Here is a 20653-nt window from a genome sequence, read left to right on the forward strand (position 1 = left end):
AGGAAGGTCCACACCCCTGGGAGTCATGTCCCACGAAGAGATGGGGGAGGGCAGTGAGTTTGCTTGTCATGTTGGATGAGAGAGAGAGGCCACATCTGAGCAACAAAAGATGGTCTCTGGGTAATTGTATGATGATATGGCTATCACAGTGTGACTGTGTGGTTGTGAGAGCCTTGTGTCTGATGCTCCTTTTGTCTACCTTATTGACGGACAAGTAAAACATATGGATTAAAAATAAATCAATAATAGGGGGAACAAATGTTAAAATAAATTTAGTAGAGTGAAATGCTGGTTATTGGTAAAGGGGAGGGGTAAAGGGTATGGTATGTATGAGTTTTTTCTTTTTATTTCTTTTTTCTGGAGTGATGCAAATGTTTGAAAAAATGATGAATATGTAACTATGTGATGACATTGTGAGCCACTGATTGTATACCATGTATGGAATGTTTGTACATTAAGAATACATGTGCTTGCTCGTTTTATGAATGAAAATTTAAAAAAAACTGGGGGGAATATCTGGATTGAGGAGTGTGTTCACCTTGGAAATGTTTTATTTAACAATTGGGTCTTGTACATCTGGTATAGGAACTTTTTCTGCCTTAAGTGACAGCAATAAATGTGTTGTTTTTTTTCATATCTGCCAATTACAAATCTTCTATGTAATCTTAAACAACTTCTCATGAGACAAATTATTAGATAAGCTAGTATTCTTAAGCCTATTTCCTTTAACCTCAGTGTGGCCTCATCAGGTACTCTGACCCCCACTTTCTTAGTTGTCCAAAGGAAAGAAATTTCTTGAATTTTTTGCCTCGCACAGTTTCCTCTTTATTAAAGCCTACTTGTCTTTTAAGAAATGTATGTGGATACATATGCAGGTAATCCAATATGCCTTCCTTGACTTTTTTAAGTCTCAGATACTGCTACCATAGCCTTTCTTCTTACAATTCTGTACTGTAATACTTATTTTCTGCTCCTTCATGAGAGTAGATTGTGTTTTGGGCATTACTTTATTTTCACTATGTGTATCTAGTTTCAGAGTGCCTACAACATAATACATGCTAGATAATGCAAATAATGAATGGATAGTTGAAATTATGACTCTTACATTTGAATACTGAAATAAATCAATAATAGTTATTTGTGCTATCAGTTACCATATTCCAGCCTTCATTAGGTTCTCCTAATTTCCACACACAAAAGTTCTGCTTCCTGATTTTGAAGGGAAAAAATACATTTTAATGGAGATTTAAATTGGATGAGTGCCATGTTTATCCTCCTTAATAATCTTTTAATGTATTAAATAGGCTGTAAACAAGTTGGCAGAAATAATGAATCGAAAAGATTTTAAAATTGATAGAAAGAAAGCCAATACACAAGATTTGAGAAAGAAAGAAAAGGAGAATCGAAAACTACAACTGGAACTCAACCAAGAAAGAGAGAAATTCAACCAGATGGTAGTGAAACATCAGAAAGAATTGAATGACATGCAGGCGGTAAGGTTTGTGTGTGTGTACATGCACACTTACACTCGTGGGGTTGTGTGTATATAGAATTATATTCTTAAATTGTTATTGTAGATACCTGTTTTCTATTGATCTTGTTTAGATTGGTATTTTTTGTATAAAAATACATATTTTGGCTTATACTCTCCACAGTTTGACCATTATTATTTTAATATGAACCAGGACCTTGAAAATTAGACAGATGCTCTGCTGACTATAGCCATTGTAGCTGGAGTAGTTTTTATCCATTAGCAGTTACTTGACTAGTAGCCTTACTTTGAGAGAGACTACCAAGAGTTTTGCCTCTTTGGTTTCAGACTGGAATTAGGGAATGGCTGCTATCATAAGCTGACCATAGTTGGCTAGAGATTTTGAAGTATTGTAGCATATTTGCTTTCCCTAGTCAGGAATATCAAGCTTATTTTTTTATACTTTGCAGATTGTTAATATCACAAAATGGAGACCATGTCTCTGGTATTACACAGACTTAGATTCAAGCATTAAAGCCATCATTTTGGTTTTGATGGGGTTGTTTTTTTTTTAAATGCCTTATATATTTTTTTAACTGAAGATTTTGATTAATTCTTCTGCCAAACACAAAACTAATTTCCATCTACAATTACTTTTTAAAACTTTTTTATAATAAAATATAACATATATACAAACCAAAGAAAGAAAAAAGCAATAATTTTCAAAGCACACCTCAACAAATAGTTACAGAACATATCCCAAAGTTTGTCATGAACTACTCAGATTTTTCCTTCTAGCTCCTCCAAAACACTGGAGGCCAGAAGGAATAATAATATAGTGATTGAGCAGCCATAGTTATTTGTTAAATTCCATTTTCTCTGTTATACCTCCTCCATTTCCTTTAATCCTTGTCCCAGTCTATAGGGATCTTTGAACAGTGCCCATTCTGGCTTTTTCATGTTGAGAAGGGGTATCCACACTAAAGGATAGGGGGATGAAATTAATTGATAATTTTAGAATTATCTAAATTCTGGTCCCTCTGAGTTTCAGGATTTATTTTACCTAAGAACCCCCTAGGAATTTATATGTTCCAGGAAGGCAAACAGTGCATGAAACCTTTATAGAGTCCGAGTTCAAGCCCTAGGTGTTCCTAAGAGTTAACAGGAGTGATGTTGATTTGGGTTTAGCAAGCCATGGCATTTAGCCCTATCTAACTGAAATTTATGTAAGAGTAGTCTCCGTGATAGCCTTTTCACTCTATTCTTCTCCCTTAACCACTGATGCTTTATTTTATTACACATCTTTTCCCCCTTTTAGTCCAGATGGCATTGTCGATCCCATGGTGCCAGAGCCAAACTCACCCCAGGGGGTCATGCCCCACGTTGCAGGGTGTCTTTCACCCCTGGTTATCATGTCCCATGTAGAGGGGAGCATAATGGTTTTCCTTGTAGATTTGGACTTGAAGAGAGAGAGGCCACATCTGAGCAACAAAAGATGTTTTCTGGAAGCAGCTTTTAGATCTTGTTATAAGTGATCTTAGCTTCTCCACTACAAAAATAAGTTTCATAAGGGTAAGCTTGAAAATCAAGTGCTTGGCCTATTTTCTTGGGAGTCCCCAGTGGTTGAGAGGGTTTCCCAGATGGGAAAGTTTAATAGTTCCATATATATATATTCCATATATATATGTATTCCCTTTAGGCCCTCATGGGACTCTACCAGTACTTTTTAATTATCAGCCCACCGTAGTCTGGGATATAACCAGGTATTAATATAATCCAGGTATTACACTAAGTTCTACAGTATTACAAGGCCTTGTTCCTATTCTGGACTCCAAGAGTTTAGGTTGTTTAAATGAGCTGTCCAGACACTTTGATTTAGGTTGTGTATTACAGAAAATTTAGGTTCTAGATGTAATAAACCTCTTTGCCTGTATTCTCATACAGTAGGTGAAGGTCTAGAGTACCTACATTATCATCTTTTACTCTGCTAAATGCCTTATTTTTTTTTTAAGTTGTTTAAAGCAAGGAGAAAAGGAGCTTATCCATCAATCATTTGTTATTTGAAGCAGTATGTTACTGAAAAAGAGAACATGCATTTTTCCAGTGCTTAGTAATAAATATTGTGGTTTACTGTAAATTTTTATATTAGCAATTTAGACTACTTGTCATTTATATTTGATTTTATTCTCAGTGTTGGAAATTATTTTATTCTGGTTTTTTTATTGATATTTTTCAAAAATAGCAACTGGTAGAAGAATGTACACATAGGAATGAGCTTCAGATGCAGTTGGCTAGCAAAGAGAGTGATATTGAGCAATTGCGAGCTAAACTTTTGGACCTTTCGGATTCTACAAGTGTTGCTAGTTTTCCGAGTGCTGATGAAACTGATGGAAACCTTCCAGGTAAGAATGTTTCTTTTACTTCATTCAAGTTTGCTTAAATGTCATAGAAATTAATGTTACATTTCTTTCATTTGATTTTTTATCTTATTTGTCCATGGATCCTTAGAAAATAATTTTTGTTTCTGCCAGGGCCTGATGATAATGTATACTTAGTGCATTTTGTAGAAGAAATCAGTCATAAGCAATCTTCAGCAATTACAATGGACTTGAGACAATCTACTTGTAAAGAAACCTGTGAAGGTTTGAGCAGTTTAAATCCATGATAAAAGTCAAATCTACTGTCATACCTTTCACTATTTAAGGAAAATTATACATGTTTTCATAAGTAGCAGCTCTTTAATATAATTTAAGTATTCTTGTACTAAAACTAAGAATTGTATTTCATAATCAGAACCAAAGCAATTATATATAGAAGCCCAACTAATACACTAGCAATGAACTTTAATCAGACCTTTAATGTTAAGGTTCAGGTTGAAAAATAGGTGAAAGTAGTCAGGAGATACATAGAGGGAACAGGAAGTCAAATAAAGACAGAAGTGAGTAGCCAAGATTTTACCTCTTTTTCTATGTCTTTTTTCCAGTGGAAAATCAATTAAAAAATAAATACCACCTCATTTTATAGTTGATTGTAGTGTAAGCTAAAGTACATTTTTATGTCTTTTTAACAGAGATGACCAGTACGCGTAAATCACAGGTTCAGCTTAGAAATGAAGTGAATCGCTCATAAAAACTGAAACATGCAATATAAATTTTAAATGCACTTATATTACTTATATTTGACATATTACAAACTCTTAGCTCATTGGTTTGGAAGCTTTGTTATTATGGTAACTTGAAAATAAATTTTAATTGGTAGTCTTTCCTAAATAATATATGAGAGAAAGATATTTAATGATACAGTATGTTTGATACTTTAAGGATTCTATTTTAACAAATACTACTTTTTTGAGAATTTGATATAAGACATGATATAAAAAATTTAGAAAATTGTACACACTGTATTTCTTGGTCAGGAAAATGGGACTCAAAAGTGGGAATTGAATTCAGCTTTTAATTGTATACTATGTAATGTCTGCACTCATTCTTTTCTGAATTCTCTAGACCCAGATGAGGTGTCTGGGAAGAGAATGGCAGGAAAGGGCTATTTCTTATTCCAAAGGTTAAGGTATTCCTTGTTTTTCTCTTTTTGGCTCTCTTAAACCTCTTGAGGAACTGTTAGGAACACATCCTTATCAATGATCCCTTTGGATTTAACAAGAACCTCTAGCTCCAACTGTTGTCTCAACATCTTTCTAAAGCTAGACTTAATTATCAGTAATAGTGTGAATACAATGGGTCTTTGGCTACATTCTTTCAGTTGTTGAACTGAAATTATAGCTTATATTCCCTCTTCATTAACCTAAAGATATTTCTAGAGTTATTTCATGGAGAGATTTTTACTCTGTTTAGTGATGGTTAAATATCCAAACCAATTTATTTGTCTTTATTTCCCTTTGACTTTGTTTATAATGTGTACTAGGGAAGTCACAGACATGCTTAGGAGTCACCTCCCAGGCCTCACCTACCCCTCCTCTACCTCTGCTCTCATGTTTCAGTCTGTTTCCATTTGACAATCCAGGAGGATGTATTAAGTCTAATGAAAATGCTTGACCAGACCTTAAACCTGAAACCAGCCATCAGCAGCCCCTGGGATTGATGGGACCTCCAAAGAAGAAGAAGATAATGAGTTTTATCCTCCATCCTGGCTTATTCAGGATGGCTAAATTCAAGAGAGCATCAAATGGTTTTGTTTGTTGGTCCCCCCCACCCCCCATCAAATGGTTTTATCAGCAGACTTGGGATCCATTTAGATTTCAGAACTCTGACCTAATAAATCTGCTTAGGATTTTTTTTTTTAATTAAAAAAAATTAACACAACATTTAGAAATCATTCCATTCTACATATGCAATCAGTAATTCTTAATATCATCACATAGATGTATGATCATCATTTCTTAGTACATTTGCATCAGTTTAGGAAAAGAACTAGCAAAACAACAGAAAAAGATATAGAATGGTAATATAGAGAAAAAATAAAAATAATAAAAATAAAAAATATATATATAAAAAAGGAAAAAAAACAAAAACAAAAAACACAAACAAACAAAAAAACTATAGCTCAGATGCAGCTTCATTCAGTGTTTTAACATAATTACATTTCAATTAGATAGTATTGTGCTGTCCATTTTTGAGTTTTTGTATCTAGTCCTGTTGCACAGTCTGTAACCCTTCAGCTCCAATTACCCATTGTCTTACCCTGTTTCTAACTCCTGATGGTCTCTGTTACCAATGACATATTCCAAGTTTATTCTCCAATGTCGGTTCACATCAGTGGGACCATACAGTATTTGTCCTTTAGTTTTTGGCTAGTCTCACTCAGCATAATGTTCTCTAGGTCCATCCATGTTATTACATGCTTCATAAGTTTATTCTGTCTTAAAGCGGCATAATATTCCATCGTATGTATATACCACAGTTTGTTTAGCCACTGGTCTGTTGATGGACATTTTGGCTGTTTCCATCTCTTTGCAATTGTAAATAATGCTGCTATAAACATTGGTGTGCAAATGTCCGTTTGTGTGCTTAGGATTTTAATTAGCAAAGATATTCTAAAATATTTCTACTGCCTCTATTCTGAGTGTATTACTTAGAATATTTTGAGGGATTTTGTTTTTAATATTTTCAAAGTCCCAGCCAAATGAGAGGCAAAAAAAAACTTGGTAGCTATTTTCTTTTGCAGTAATGTGAGAATAGCTCCCTATTGCTATGTTCTTAATTTTGAATATTTGCAAATATCTCTGTGCTGCTGTTGAGATTCGTATGGGAAGTAAATTAATGGATAATCTTTATCAATGTTATTATATCTCTCTCTCAGATATTTTACAAGTAAATTGAAAATCTGTATTAAATCGATCATTTGCTACATGCTTGAAAATGGTTTCCTGACAAGTAAAACTAAGGTTTTGCAGTCATATCTAGGAGAAATTGTCTTAAAAATTGGATATTCATTCTTAAGATGAGAGAGTTGCATATCCTTCAAGAATCTGAAAGAGTTCTAGTTTACCAAAGCTACCAGAATGCCACACACCAGAGATGGATTGGCTTTTAATAAAAGGGGATTTATTTGGTTACAAATGTGTAGTTCTTCAGAGGAAAGGCAGCTAACTTTCAACTGAGGTTCTCTCTTACATGGGAAGGCAAAGGGTGATCTCTGCTGGCCTTCTCTTCAGGCCTCTGGGTTCCAACAGCTTTCCCTGGGGTGATTCCTTTTTGCATCTCCAAAGGCCTAGGCTGAGTTTTGAGTGCTGAGATGAGGTATGCTGAGCTGCTTGGGCTGTACTACATTGAGCTCTCACCTTTAAGCATCCAGCCAATTAAATCAAACATCATTCACTGCAGCAGGCATACCCTCTAGCCAACTGCGGGTGTAATTAGCGACAGATGAGCTTCACATGCCATTGGCTCATGTCCATGGCAATAGAACTAGGTACCTACCCCTGGCCAAGTTGACATCTGAATCTAACTACCACACTAATGATTAATTTTTACTTAGTTTAGAAAATTAGCAAATGAATTTAAACTACAGAACAACAAAGAGAGGACTGTTAATATAAGTTTGCTCAAGATAATGACATTTTGATATATGGGACACATTTTTAGTTTAGTGAGATGGTTTATACACAGTTGGGTAAATAGATACCATGACTTGCATTATTTCTTAGATTCTTCATTATCAAGATTTTCATTTAATCTCATTTAATTTGTCTTGTATATCATACAGCTCAACTTCTATAATCTTCTCAATGGGCATTTTGTCATTAATTAAATTAAATCTCTCCTATAAATTTCCCAAATATAAAAAAATCTTAGGGAAAGAAATATGATTCCTTGTCTTAATACTTCTTGAAGTTCTTGAAGTCACTTTCATTCTTTTAATTCTTCTGTCTGCATTGTCCTCTTGATTCTGTGGCAGGTTGACCCTAGCACACTATAAATATAAACATTATCCTTAGACTTATGGCTTGCTTGTTCCCTAGATGTCAAAAAAAACTTTAATGTGATAACTGTTTTCCCTTTCCTCATTCTCTCTCTTTCCTTCTTTTGGAACTGTTGACCTAAAAATCTGAAAAGAATGTGGTATAAACATTAGGAAAAATGCTTGGTATAAGCATTCCACTAATATTCATTATCTCTTATGGATTATCTACATCATTCTCTTCTTCCATTCAGCTTCATATAATGCTATGTAAATTAAACCTGAAAGTGGTAAATTCCTTGCTGTGTTTCCAAGTATTTGTGTATTTCTTACCTTGCTCAAATCAGTCAATGATTTGGAGACAATCAGTGCATCTGAATTTTTGCAATTAGTTTCATTTTTTTATATCATTTGATTATAATTACAACATTTTAATGGTTATCTAGCTCTATTTCTTAAGCAGTATGTGGTATATCCAAGTAAACGTTGGTAGTTTTTAAGGAGTTGGTTTTGAAGTTTAAATTGGCAGTAATGGGTATTGATTTACATGAAGTTAGCCTCGCTAGCTGTGTTACTTGGGTAAAGGAATCAATTGCTGATATTCCAATAATGCATATCTAAGTTAAAATTGCTCTGCAAATCTGAAACCAAGTTGTTTGTGTATTTATTGATGGTAATCTAGACTTAGAAATCCTTTATATAGGTTTCTTTACTTATCTGGAGAAGCTAATTTTTGTGTTTTGTGATGTGAAAGAATTTAGAGCATTATACCTTTAGATTGCCACTTAGGTCACAAGTAGTAGTCATGGTTTTAAAGGAGGTCTTTATAAAGTTCTGGTAAGTATTTTGACTTGCCTTCAAGATAGAAATAGGGTAAAGAAACAGAAGAGAAGCAAATATTTTTTAGTCTGTCATTACTGAGCTTAGTTCAGTTACTTCTCTGAGGGAGTTCACCTTAAGGAAAAATTAAAATTCTTTCCCATAACATTATTGGTCTAAATTGGAAAAACCTTCATATATGCTCAACATCTTAGAGTTCTAAATTCCTTCATTTAATTTAAATTTAAGTGTTCTAGTTGGCTAGCTGCCAGAAGGCAATATACTGGAAACAGAATGGCTTTTTAAAAGGGGAATTTAATAAGTGGCAAGTTAACAGTTTTTCGACCATGGAAATGTCCCAGTTAAAACAAGTCTATAGAAATGTCCAATCTAAGGCATCCAGGAAAAGATACCTTGGTTCAAGAAGGCCGATGAAGTTCAGGGTTACTCTCTCAAATGAGAAGGCACATGGCAAACACAGGGTTTCTGTCTCATCTGGAAAGGTATGTGGCAAACATGGAGTCATCTGCTAGCATTCTCTCCTGACTTCCTGTTTCATGAAACTTCCCAGGAGGTATTTTCCTTCTTCATTTTCAAAGGTCACTGGCTGGTGAACTTTCTGCTTCCCATGGCTCTGTTCTCTCTGAATCTTTTGCTTTCTCCAAACTTCCCTCTTTTATAGGATTCCAGTAAAGTAATCAAGACCCACCTAGAATGGGTAGAGACACATCTCCATCTAATCCAGTTTAACGGCCACTCTTGATTGAATCATATCTCCAGGGAGATGATCTAATTAAAGTTTCAAGCATACGGTGCTGAATAGGTATTAGAAGAAAAGGCTACCTTTACAAAATGGGATTAGAATTAAAACATGACTTTTCTAGGGTACATACATCCTTTCAAGTTGGCACATTGAACAAACATTAATGTTGGGCTTATTTGGTTCATAACATGCCTTTTATATATAAAATTTCTGTGGGAACACTGAAATGACATAAATTTTAACTTCACATTTATATAGTCATAACATATAATAGCTCTTTTAAAATATATTAAAGAAAACACTGACAGATTAACCCAAACCTTGAACCAGAAAGCATGAATATGTTTGACATTTATTCTCTTCAGAAATAACTGAAAGAAAGTTATTTGGACATATGCAATTTTATATGTGTCACATTTTCAATGGCATTTTCACATCTTCTGATTTTCAGTGAGGATTTGCTGGTATTGATAGACTTAATAATATCCTGAGATAGTAAGACTACTTTTCTTTCTAACTACTATTTATCTTAATGTGTTCTAAACCCACAAGAGCTAAAATTGTTGCCAAATTGAAGGGAAATTTTCCTAGCAAGAACTTTTTTTTACCTTTGTTAAGATAAAATATTTATAAATGATTAACAGCCTGCTACATGTTATTTAAGTATAAAAATTACCCTCTGGCTTTTAAATTGTAGCTGTTGTTTACAGAGAATGATAATTAATTGCCTAATTCAGGAAAGGAGCAGAGATACAAAATAATCAACAATTATTCATCAAGTACCTATTCTATAAGTGCTGCAGGGTATACAAAACAAATGTTAAATATGGTCCCCTCTCACAGAGCTTACCAAGGAACTATGTAAAGAAACAAGGTAATTATTGATGAACTAAGTAGTAGCAGCCAAGAAAACAAAAGTTGGGAGAAGAGGGTTATCACTTTGAACTTTTGAGTTATTTCATTTTTTCCACACAGGCAAGTGTGTGGAAGCATTAAGTACATAGTAGAAATTGGAATATGAGGGATATTAGTTAACTGCAGAGCTTGTTTCAGGGCAGAATAGTGTTATTCTTAGAAATTAGACTGCCTGGCTTTAATATCTAGAGCTTCCACAGTTACTAATAGAGTGTCCTGGGCAAGTCAGTTTACCTTACTAATCCTTAGTCTCTTCATTTGTAAATGGAGAGTGAAGTAGAGCCTACTTCATGGAATTATACGTAGGGTTATATATAAGATACTGCTTGTAAAGCACTTGGCAAGTAAACATTCGGTAAATGTTACCTTATGTCGTTGTTAGTATGAGGCTGAGCTTTATCACTTTTAAGCTATGTAGAGAGAGTCAAGGTATTTATTCCCATTAGGATCATGGTTTGAGCCATAGTATTATCTGTCACGTTGTAGCATTGCTCTTTAAAATTGGTTTCTGTTTTATTCGTGTTATAAGATAGATACAGAAAAAATTTGTTTTGAATGAGTACTCTTATCTCCATCTTATAATAAAATAACCATTTCTAACAGTCAGTTCTTCTGCCCCAGGTATTTCTGTAATAAACATTAATTGTATATAAATAGTAATAATAGTAATTATAAAATGTCTCTATCAAATTAGTCAAGGAATTTCTGGTATGTACAAACTGGTTGAATTATTAGCAGTTGACAAGCTGAATTCTATATTCTTTTACTGTTTTTGTTAAGTTCTGGTACCGCAAACTTAATAAATTCTTCTCCTTATTTTGAGGAGAATCATAGAGTTTATTACTAGAATTAAGTCTCCTCCTTGTCCCAACCAAATTGGGACAGTTTTGTTGCTAACATGATTAATGTTTTACAAATATATATATATATATATTTATCAGAATATTGTTCTGAGAAAACAAATAAAATACTTGTCTTTTATTCTTTATATCTAGTTGAGTCTGCCTGCATTCCTTATTTATTTATCTTCTATTCTTGTCTTCTGTGAGTAATAGGACACTTCTATACTTTTGCTTGCTCTTTCTTGTGTAAACCATGGCTCTGGTTTGTTTCACTTGCTGCATAATTTTTTGTACCCTTTTCTTTCCTCCTTTTTTTTTTTCTGCTAAGTATTTTTATATGAATGTTAAGTGATATTTAAAGTCTTTTATGTCATATCCCATTTAAGCTGCAATCCATTCCAGTCTTGCCTGGCACTTAAGGGCATTATTACTTCATACTTTTATAATTGAGTACTAAATGTTAATTTTATGGGAAAATGGCTTGAAAATTTTTTCTGCAATATTTGTATGGCCATTAAAGTTAATTTATGTGATTAAAGCATGAAAGAGCAAATTATAGCACTTATTCGTTTAGCTGTGTTCAAATGCCTGTTGCTGCATGCTGCCAGAAAACTTGTGATAATTTTCCTTTTATCATTTAAGATCTAATACTATGTATTCTTCATATTGTAGAGTCAAGAATAGAAGGCTGGCTTTCAGTACCAAATAGAGGAAATATCAAAAGATATGGCTGGAAGAAACAGGTACCTTATGCCTTCTCTAATTGCTATTTTGTTGTGTCTTTTACTTTTAAAGGATAGAACTTGTACCAATTGCTATATTATTAGAACTGATTTTAGATTAATGACAGTATAATCTAGACATAATTGGCAAATAATGTGCTTATCACATTGGACCAAGATAGTATCTCTCTTGTAACTCTTCCCCTTTTTTCTCATTTCAGTATGTTGTGGTAAGCAGCAAAAAAATTTTGTTCTATAACGATGAGCAAGACAAGGAGCAATCCAGTCCCTCCATGGTATTGGACATAGAGTAAGTTGCCTTTGAATTTTAAGTTAATTGAGATTAATTATTTTTAGACTTTTAATTGAAAGAGCCAGCCATTTACAATTTAGTTTATATTCCATGTGATTTAAATAGTTTGTTCCCTACTTCAATTTCTCTTAACCAATTTATATATTAACTTCATATATATATTTTTTGTATCTTGTTTATTTGGATGGACCATCATTTCCGGTACCTTTTTTTCCCATGTATATTCTTTTGCGCACTATATATTTTAATATTTTAACTCTGGGATTTAGCCCCTGAATAGTTAAACACTACTATGAAAGATACCATCTCTTACTCGTTTAGAGAACTTTCACTTCGTATTTTCACTCTTAAAAAAATGCTTGATTGTGTTTTAGCTAAGTTAAATATTTTTAGATTTCTATTTGTTTTTACCTTTTTATTGAGGTTCAGTTTTCATAAAATAATATGAATAGATCTTAAGTGTCTAGTTCATTCACTGTTTTGTTTTGGTTTTTTTGGTCTGTTTTGTGAATTTATTTTTCTGTATTAGAGAAGTTGTGGATTTATAGAACAGTCATGTGTAAAAATACAGGCTTCCCATATACCACCCTATTATTAACAACTAGCAATGGTGTTAAAAAATTGTTATGATTGATATAATATTTTTATAAATGTACTATTAACTATAGTCCATGTTATAACTTAAGGTTTACTGTTTTTGTAATGTAGCTCCATGGATTTTTTTTTTTTTTTTTTTTTTAAAGAGAGAGGGAGGAAGGGAAGGAAAGACAGAGAGAAGGAAGGAAGGATGGAAGGAAGGAAGGGAGGAAGAAAGGGAAACATCTTTAAACATTTTCTTGTTTTATTGTATTTTGTTTGTTTGTTTGTTTTTTACATGGGCTGGGGCCGGGAATCGAACCGAGGTCCTCCGGCGTGGCAGGCAAGCACTTTGCCCGCTGAGCCACCGCGGCCCGCCCTCCATGGATTTTTTAAAAAAATTATTCTGTTACCATATGTACAATCTAAGCTTTCCCCTTTTAATCCCATTCAGATATTTCAGTGCTACTAATTTCATTCACAGTGTTGTGCTACCATTACCAAAACAGAACCATCATTGTAACCAAGAATCCTGTACATTTTAAGCCTTAATTTATTATTCATTCTCGGTCCTTAACCCTATCTTCTGGTAACTTGTATTCTAAATTCTGACTCTGTGAGTTTGCTTATTCTAATATTTCAGATCAGGGACCTTAAATTACAATATTTGTCCTTATTTGTCTGGCTTATTTCACTCAACTTGATGTCTTCAGGGTTCATTCATGTTATCACATGTATCAGAACTTGATTCCCTTTTTTTATTTTTTCACTTTTCCCTGATTGCCTTTTTTTTTAATTGTGAAAAATAAAATATATACAAAAAAAGTAATAAATTTCAAAGGACACCACAACAGTTAGTTATAGAGCAGATTTCAGAGTTTGATATGGGTTATAGTTCCACAATTACTGGTTTTTCTTTCTAGCTGTTCCAAGATACTGGAAACTAAAAGAAATATCAATATAATGATTCAATATAATGAGTTCAATATAATTCATATAATCAATATAATGAGTAGTCATACTCATTTAAGTCCTTTCTTCTCTAATCCACCTTCTCCTTTGATCTTTCTCCCAATCTTTAGGGGTATTTGGGCTACGAAGGGGCTGTCAGTAATACAGGATAGGGGATAGAGCTAGTTGATGTTCTGGAGAGGCTGGCCCCTGTGGGTTTCAGGATTTATCTGGCCTAGGAACCATCTGGAGATTGTAGATTTCTGGAACGTAATTATAGTTCATGGAACCTTTGTAGAATCTCAGATAAAGCCCTAAGTGTTCTTTGTCTGGCTTCAGGGTTTTGTCTGGCTTTGGCTGGAATGGTTTTGGTCGGGACTTGTCAGAATATGAGCTCAGGCCAGGCTCATCCTGGGATTCATATCCCATGTTGCCTGGGAGGCTTTCACCCCTGGATGTTATGTTCCATGTAGTGGGGTGGGTAATGATTTTGCTTGCATATTGGCCTTAGAGAGAGAGAGGCCACTTCTGAGTCACAAAAGAGGTCTTCTGGAAGTAACTCTTAGGCATGACTATAGGTAGGCTTAGTTCTTGGCTACATAAATAAGCTTTACAAGAGCAAGTGTCAAGATCAAGACTTCTTCCTTTTTACACCTGCATAATATTCTATTGTATGTATATATCACATTTTATTTATCCATTTTATTGGCTGAAGGACACCTGGGTTGCTTCCATCTTTTAGCTATGCTTATGCTGCTATGTACATCGGTGTGTGTATATCTGTTCAAGGCCCTGCTTTCAGTTCTTTTGGGGTATATACCTAGTAGTGGGATTGATGAGTCAGTCATATGATGGTTCTATACTTAGCTTTCTGTGGAACCACCAACCTTTCTTTCACAGCAGCTACACCATTTTGCATTGACACCAGCAATGAATGTGTTCCTGTTTCTCTACATCCTCTCCAACACTTGTTATTTCCATTGTTTTAATAGCAGCCATTCTAATGGGTATGAAATAGTAGCTCATTGTGGTCTTGATTTGCATTTCCCTGATGGCTAATGATTTTGATATATTTTCATGTGCTTTCCTGGCATTTACATATATTTTTTGGAGAGATGTCTGTTAAAGCCTTTTGCACATTTTTAATTGGGTTTGTTATTGAGTTGAAGGATTTCTGTATATATTCTAAATATTAAACCCTTATTGAATATGTGGTTTCCAAATATTTCCTCTCATTGTGTAGGTGGTGTTTTTACTTTCATAATGAAATGCTTTGAGGAACAAAATTTTTTTTTATTTTGGAGAGGTCCCATCTATTTTTTCTTTTACTGCTCATGCTTTGGGTGTAAAGTCTATAAAAACCATTGCCTAACACAAGATCCTGAAGATGCTTCCCTTTTGAGTTGATTTTGTATAAGGTATGAGGTAGAGGACCTCTTTCTTTTTTGGTAAATGGAAATTATTCTTTTCCAATTTAATGAGTTTTGTCTATCCTCACACCCCACCCCAGAATCAAAAATCAGTTGACCATAAATGTGAGGATCAATTGTAAGTTCTTTGTTCAGTTCATTGGTCTGTATGTCTGACCTTGTGCTGTGTTGATCACTGTGGCTTTGTAATAAGTTTTAAGATTGGGGGGGGCCAAGATGGCGGCTTAGTAAGGTGCGCGCGTCTTAGTTCCTCCTCCAGAACAACTAATAAATAACCAGAAACAGTACAGAACAGCTCCCGGAGCCACGACAGAGACCAGACACACAGCATACCCCAGTCTGGACTGGCTGGACCGACTGCAAGACTCCACTGCGGTGAGATCCCCGAGCGGTGCAAGCTTCCCCGGGCCGCAGTGGCTGGCGCCCCTCCCTCCCTCCTTTCTGGGCCGGCTGAGAGTCTCAGAGAGGCAAGTTCCCCAAGCCGCGGTGGCCAGCACCCCACCCTTGTGGGCGGCTTCCCAGACCGGCTGCGAGTCTCGGATCAGCAAGATCCCCAAGCTGCAGCGGCCGGCGGCCGGCGCCCCTCCCCCACAGGAGGCTACCTGGAGGGAAAGGAAAGAGTCTCCAACAGTAGCAGGGACTGAGTCCAACCAAACACCAATAGTGGCATTAATAAACAAATTCTGACTACTAAAAATAGGCCCCCAGCTCAGGCGAAACTGATCAAGGCGGAAGTCGCCTATTGGACTAACTGAAAAAGAGGAAAGGGGGCGAAACAGAGCCTTCTGCGGCTGTTTCTACGGGGCTTGGTGCCTCTGGGCTCAGTGCCAGGATTACACAGGTTGCAACTGCCCCAAACGCAGAAACAGGCTGCTTTCAGGGCTCTCTACCGCCTGAACCTTCCCCACGGAGGGGTGAAACACATCTCAGGTGGAATCCCTCTCTCAAGGAATTCAGATCCCAGGACTTCGCAATTTGAAGCCATTAAAACCAGCCTACAACCTTTCCTCTGTCTCCACCACGCACAAAGCAGGGAGAGCCTTCCAAAGTTAAAGGAGCCATAACATCTTTTGCTGGTGGGACCCGCACACAGACAAGCGCCACATGCTGGGCAGGATAAGAAAAACAGAGCCCAGAGACTTCACAGGAAAGTCTTTCAACCTGCTGGGTCTCCACTCAGGGAAATCTGATTAAATGTCCAGACACCAGCAAAAAATAACAAATCACACCAGGAAAATTGAAGATATGGCCCAGTCAAAGGAACAAACCAATAGTTCAAATGAGATACAGGAGCTGAGACAACTAATGCTGAATATACAAACAGAAATGGAAAACCTCTTCAAAAACCAAATCAATAAATTGAGGGAGGACATGAAGAAGGCAAGGGATGAACAAAAAGAAGAAATGGAAAGTCTGAAAAAACAAATCACAGAACTTATGGGAATGAAAGATACAGTAGAAGAGATGAAAAAAACAATGGAAACCTACAATGATAGATTTCAAGAGACAGAGGTTAGAATTAGTGAACTGGAGGATGGAACATCTGAAATCCAAAAAGAAACAGAAACTATAGGGAAAAGAATGGAAAAATTTGAGCAGGGGCTCAGGGAATTGAATGATAATATGAAGTGCACAAATATACGTGTTGTGGCTGTCCCAGAAGGAGAAGAGAAAGGAAAAGGAGGAGAAAAACTAATGGAAGAAATTATCACTGAAAATTTCCCAACTCTTATGAAAGACCTAAAATTACAGATCCAAGAAGTGCAGCGCACCCCAAAGAGAATAGACCCAAATAGGCGTTCTCCAAGACATTTACTAGTTAGAATGTCAGAGGTCAAAGAGAAAGAGAGGATCTTGAAAGCAGCAAGAGAAAAACAATCTGTCACATACAAGGGAAACCCAATAAGACTATGTGTAGATTTCTCAGCAGAAACCATGGAAGCTAGAAGACAGTGGGATGATATATTTAAATTACTAAAAGGGAAAAACTGCCAACCAAGACTCCTATATCCAGCAAAATTGAACTTCAAAAATGAAGGAGAAATTAAAACATTTATAGACAAAAAGTCACTGAGAGAATTTGTGACCAAGAGACCAGCTCTGCAAGAAATACTAAAGGGAGCACTAGAGTCAGATACGAAAAGACAGAAGAGAGAGGTGTGGAGAAGAGTGTAGAAAGAAGGAAAATCAGATATGATATATGTAATACAAAAGGCAAAATGGTAGAGGAAAGTATTACCCAAACAGTAATAACACTAAATGTTAATGGACTGAATTCCCCAATCAAAAGACATAGATTGGCAGAATGGATTAAAAAACAGGATCCTTCTATATGCTGTCTACAGGAAACACATCTTAGACCCAAAGATAAACATAGGTTGAAAGATTGGGAAAAGATATTTCATGCAAATAACAACCAGAAAAGAGCAGGAGTAGTTATACTAATATCCAACAAATTAGACTTCAAATGTAAAACAGTTAAAAGAGACAAATAAGGATACTATCTACTAATAAAAGGAACAATTAAACAGGAAGACATAACAATCATAAATATTTACGCACCAAATCAGAATGCCCCAAAATACGTGAGGAATACACTGCAAATACTGAAAAGGGAAATAGACTCATCTACCATAATAGTTGGAGACTTCAATTCCCCACTCTCAGCAATGGACAGAACATCTAGACAGAGGATCAATAGAGAAACAGAGAATTTGAATATTACAATAAATGAGCTAGACTTAACAGACATTTATAGGACATTAAACCCCACAACAGCAGGATACACCTTTTTCTCAAGTGCTCATGGATCATTCTCAAAGATAGACCATATGCTGGGTCACAAAGCAAGTTTCAACAAATTTTAAAAGATTGAAATCATACGCAACACTTTCTCAGATCATAAAGGAATGAAGTTGGAAATCAATAATAGGCAGAGTGCCAGAAAATTCACAAATACGTGGAGGCTCAACAACACACTCTTAAACAGCCAGTGAGTCAAGGAAGAAATCACAAGAGAAATTAGTAAATATCTCGAGGCAAATGAAAATGAAAACACAACGTATCAAAACCTATGGGACGCAGCAAAGGCAGTGCTAAGAGGGAAGTTTATTGCCCTAAATGCTTATATCAAAAAAGAAGAAAGGGCAAAAATTCGGGAATTAACTGTCCACTTGGAAGAACTGGAGAAAGAACAGCAAACTAACCCCAAAGCAAGCAAAAGGAAAGAAATAACAAAGATTAGAGCAGAAATAAATGAAATTGAGAACATGAAAAGAATAGAGAAAATCAATAAGACCAGAAGTTGGTTCTATGAGAAAATCAACAAGATTGATGGGCCCTTAGCAAGACTGACAAGAAGAGAGAGGACGCAAATAAATAAGATCAGAAATGGAAGAGGAGACATAACCACTGACCTCACAGAAATAAAGGAGGTAATAAAAGGATACTATGAACAACTTTATGCTAATAAATACAACAGTGTAGATGAAATGGACAAGTTCCTAGAAAGGCATGAGCAACCAACTTTGACTCCAGAAGAAATAGACGACCTCAACAAACCAATCACAAGTAAAGAAATTGAATCAGTCATTCAAAAGCTTCCTAAAAAGAAAAGTCCAGGACCAGACGGCTTCACGTGTGAATTCTACCAAACATTCCAGAAAGAATTAGTACCAACTCTCCTCAAACTCTTCAAAAAAATTGAAGTGGAGGGAAAGCTACCTAATTCATTCTATGAAGCCAACATCACCCTCATACCAAAACCAGGCAAAGATATTACAAAAAAAAGAAAACTACAGACCAATCTCTCTAATGAATATAGATGCAAAAATTCTCAACCAAATTCTAGCAAATCGAATCCAGCAACACATTAAAAGAATTATGCATCATGACCAAGTAGGATTCATCCCAGGTATGCAAGGATGGTTCAACATAAGAAAATCAATTAATGTAATACACCATATCAACAAATCAAAGCAGAGAAATCACATGATCATCTCAATTGATGCAGAGAAGGCATTTGACAAGATTCAACATCCTTTCCTGTTGAAAACACTTCAAAGGATAGGAATACAAGGGAACCTCCTTAAAATGATAGAGGGAATATATGAAAAACCCACAGCTAATATCATCCTCAATGGGGAAAAATTGAAAACTTTCCCCCTAAGATCAGGAACAAGACAAGGATGTCCATTATCACCACTGTTATTCAACATCGTGTTGGAGGGTCTAGCCAGAGCAATTAGACAAGAAAAAGAAATACAAGGCATCAAAATTGGAAAGGAAGAAGTAAAACTATCACTGTTTGCAGATGATATGATACTATACGTCAAAAACCCTGAAAAATCCATAGCAAAACTACTAGCGCTAATAAATGAGGACAGCAGAGTAGCAGGTTACAAGATCAACATTCCAAAATCTGTAGTGTTTCTATACACTAGCAATGAACAAGCGGAGGGGGAAATCAAGAAATGAATTCCATTTACAATTGCAACTAAAAGAATAAAATACTTAGGAATAAATTTAACTAAAGAGACAAAAGACCTATACAAAGAAAACTACAAAAAACTGTTAAATAAATCACAGAAGAACTAAATAGATGGAAGGGCATACCGTGTTCATGGATTGGAAGAGTAAATATAGTTAAGATGTCAATTCTACCTAAATTGATTTACAGATTCAATGCAATACCAATCAAAATCCCAACAACTTATTTTTCAGAAATAGAAAAACCAATAAACAAATTTATCTGGAAGGGCAGGGTGCCCTGAATTGCTAAAAGTATCTTGAGGAAAAAAAACGAAGCTGGAGGTCTCATGCTGCCTGACTTTAAGGCATATTATGAAGCCACAGTGGTCAAAACAGCATGGTACTGGCATAAAGATAGATATATCAACCAATGGAATCAAATAGAGTGCTCACATATAGACCCTCTCATCTATGGACATTTGATCTTTAATAAGGCAGTCAAGCCAACTCACCTGGGACAGAACAGTCTCTTCAATAAATGGTGCCTAGAGAACTGGATATCCATATGCAAAAGAATGAAAGAGGACCTGTATCTCACACCCTATACAAAAGTTAACTCAAAATGGATCAAAGACCTAAACATTAGGTCTAAGACCATAAAACAGTTAGAGGAAAATGTTGGGAGATATCTTATGAAACTTACAATTGGAGGCAATTTTATGGACCTTAAACCTAAAGCAAGAGCACTGAAGAAAGAAAGAAATAAATGGGAGCTCCTCAAAATTAAACACTTTTGTGCATCAAAGAACTTCATCAAGAAAGTAGAAAGACAGCCTACACAATGGGAGACAATATTTGGAAACGACATATCAGATAAAGGTCTAGTATCCAGAATTTATAAAGAGATTGTTCAACTCAACAACAAAAAGACAGCCAACCCAATTACAAAATGGGAAAAAGACTT

The 20653-nt window shown here is 35.4% G+C and overlaps 1 protein-coding gene across 2 annotated transcripts in view; it reads left to right on the forward strand.

Annotated features, from left to right (window-relative positions):
* The window catches only part of ROCK1 (Rho associated coiled-coil containing protein kinase 1), a 188905-nt gene that overhangs the window by 156639 nt on the left and 11613 nt on the right, over positions 1 to 20653 (forward strand). For both annotated transcript variants that reach the window (XM_077135842.1, XM_077135841.1), the window contains exons 26-29: positions 1305 to 1493; positions 3714 to 3873; positions 11900 to 11970; positions 12171 to 12259. In XM_077135842.1, the coding sequence (XP_076991957.1) occupies positions 1305 to 1493; positions 3714 to 3873; positions 11900 to 11970; positions 12171 to 12259 (509 nt within the window). The remainder of the gene's footprint in view (positions 1 to 1304; positions 1494 to 3713; positions 3874 to 11899; positions 11971 to 12170; positions 12260 to 20653) is intronic.

This window comes from Tamandua tetradactyla, chromosome 18, assembly GCF_023851605.1.
Source record: "Tamandua tetradactyla isolate mTamTet1 chromosome 18, mTamTet1.pri, whole genome shotgun sequence".
Lineage (NCBI taxonomy): Eukaryota > Metazoa > Chordata > Mammalia > Pilosa > Myrmecophagidae > Tamandua > Tamandua tetradactyla.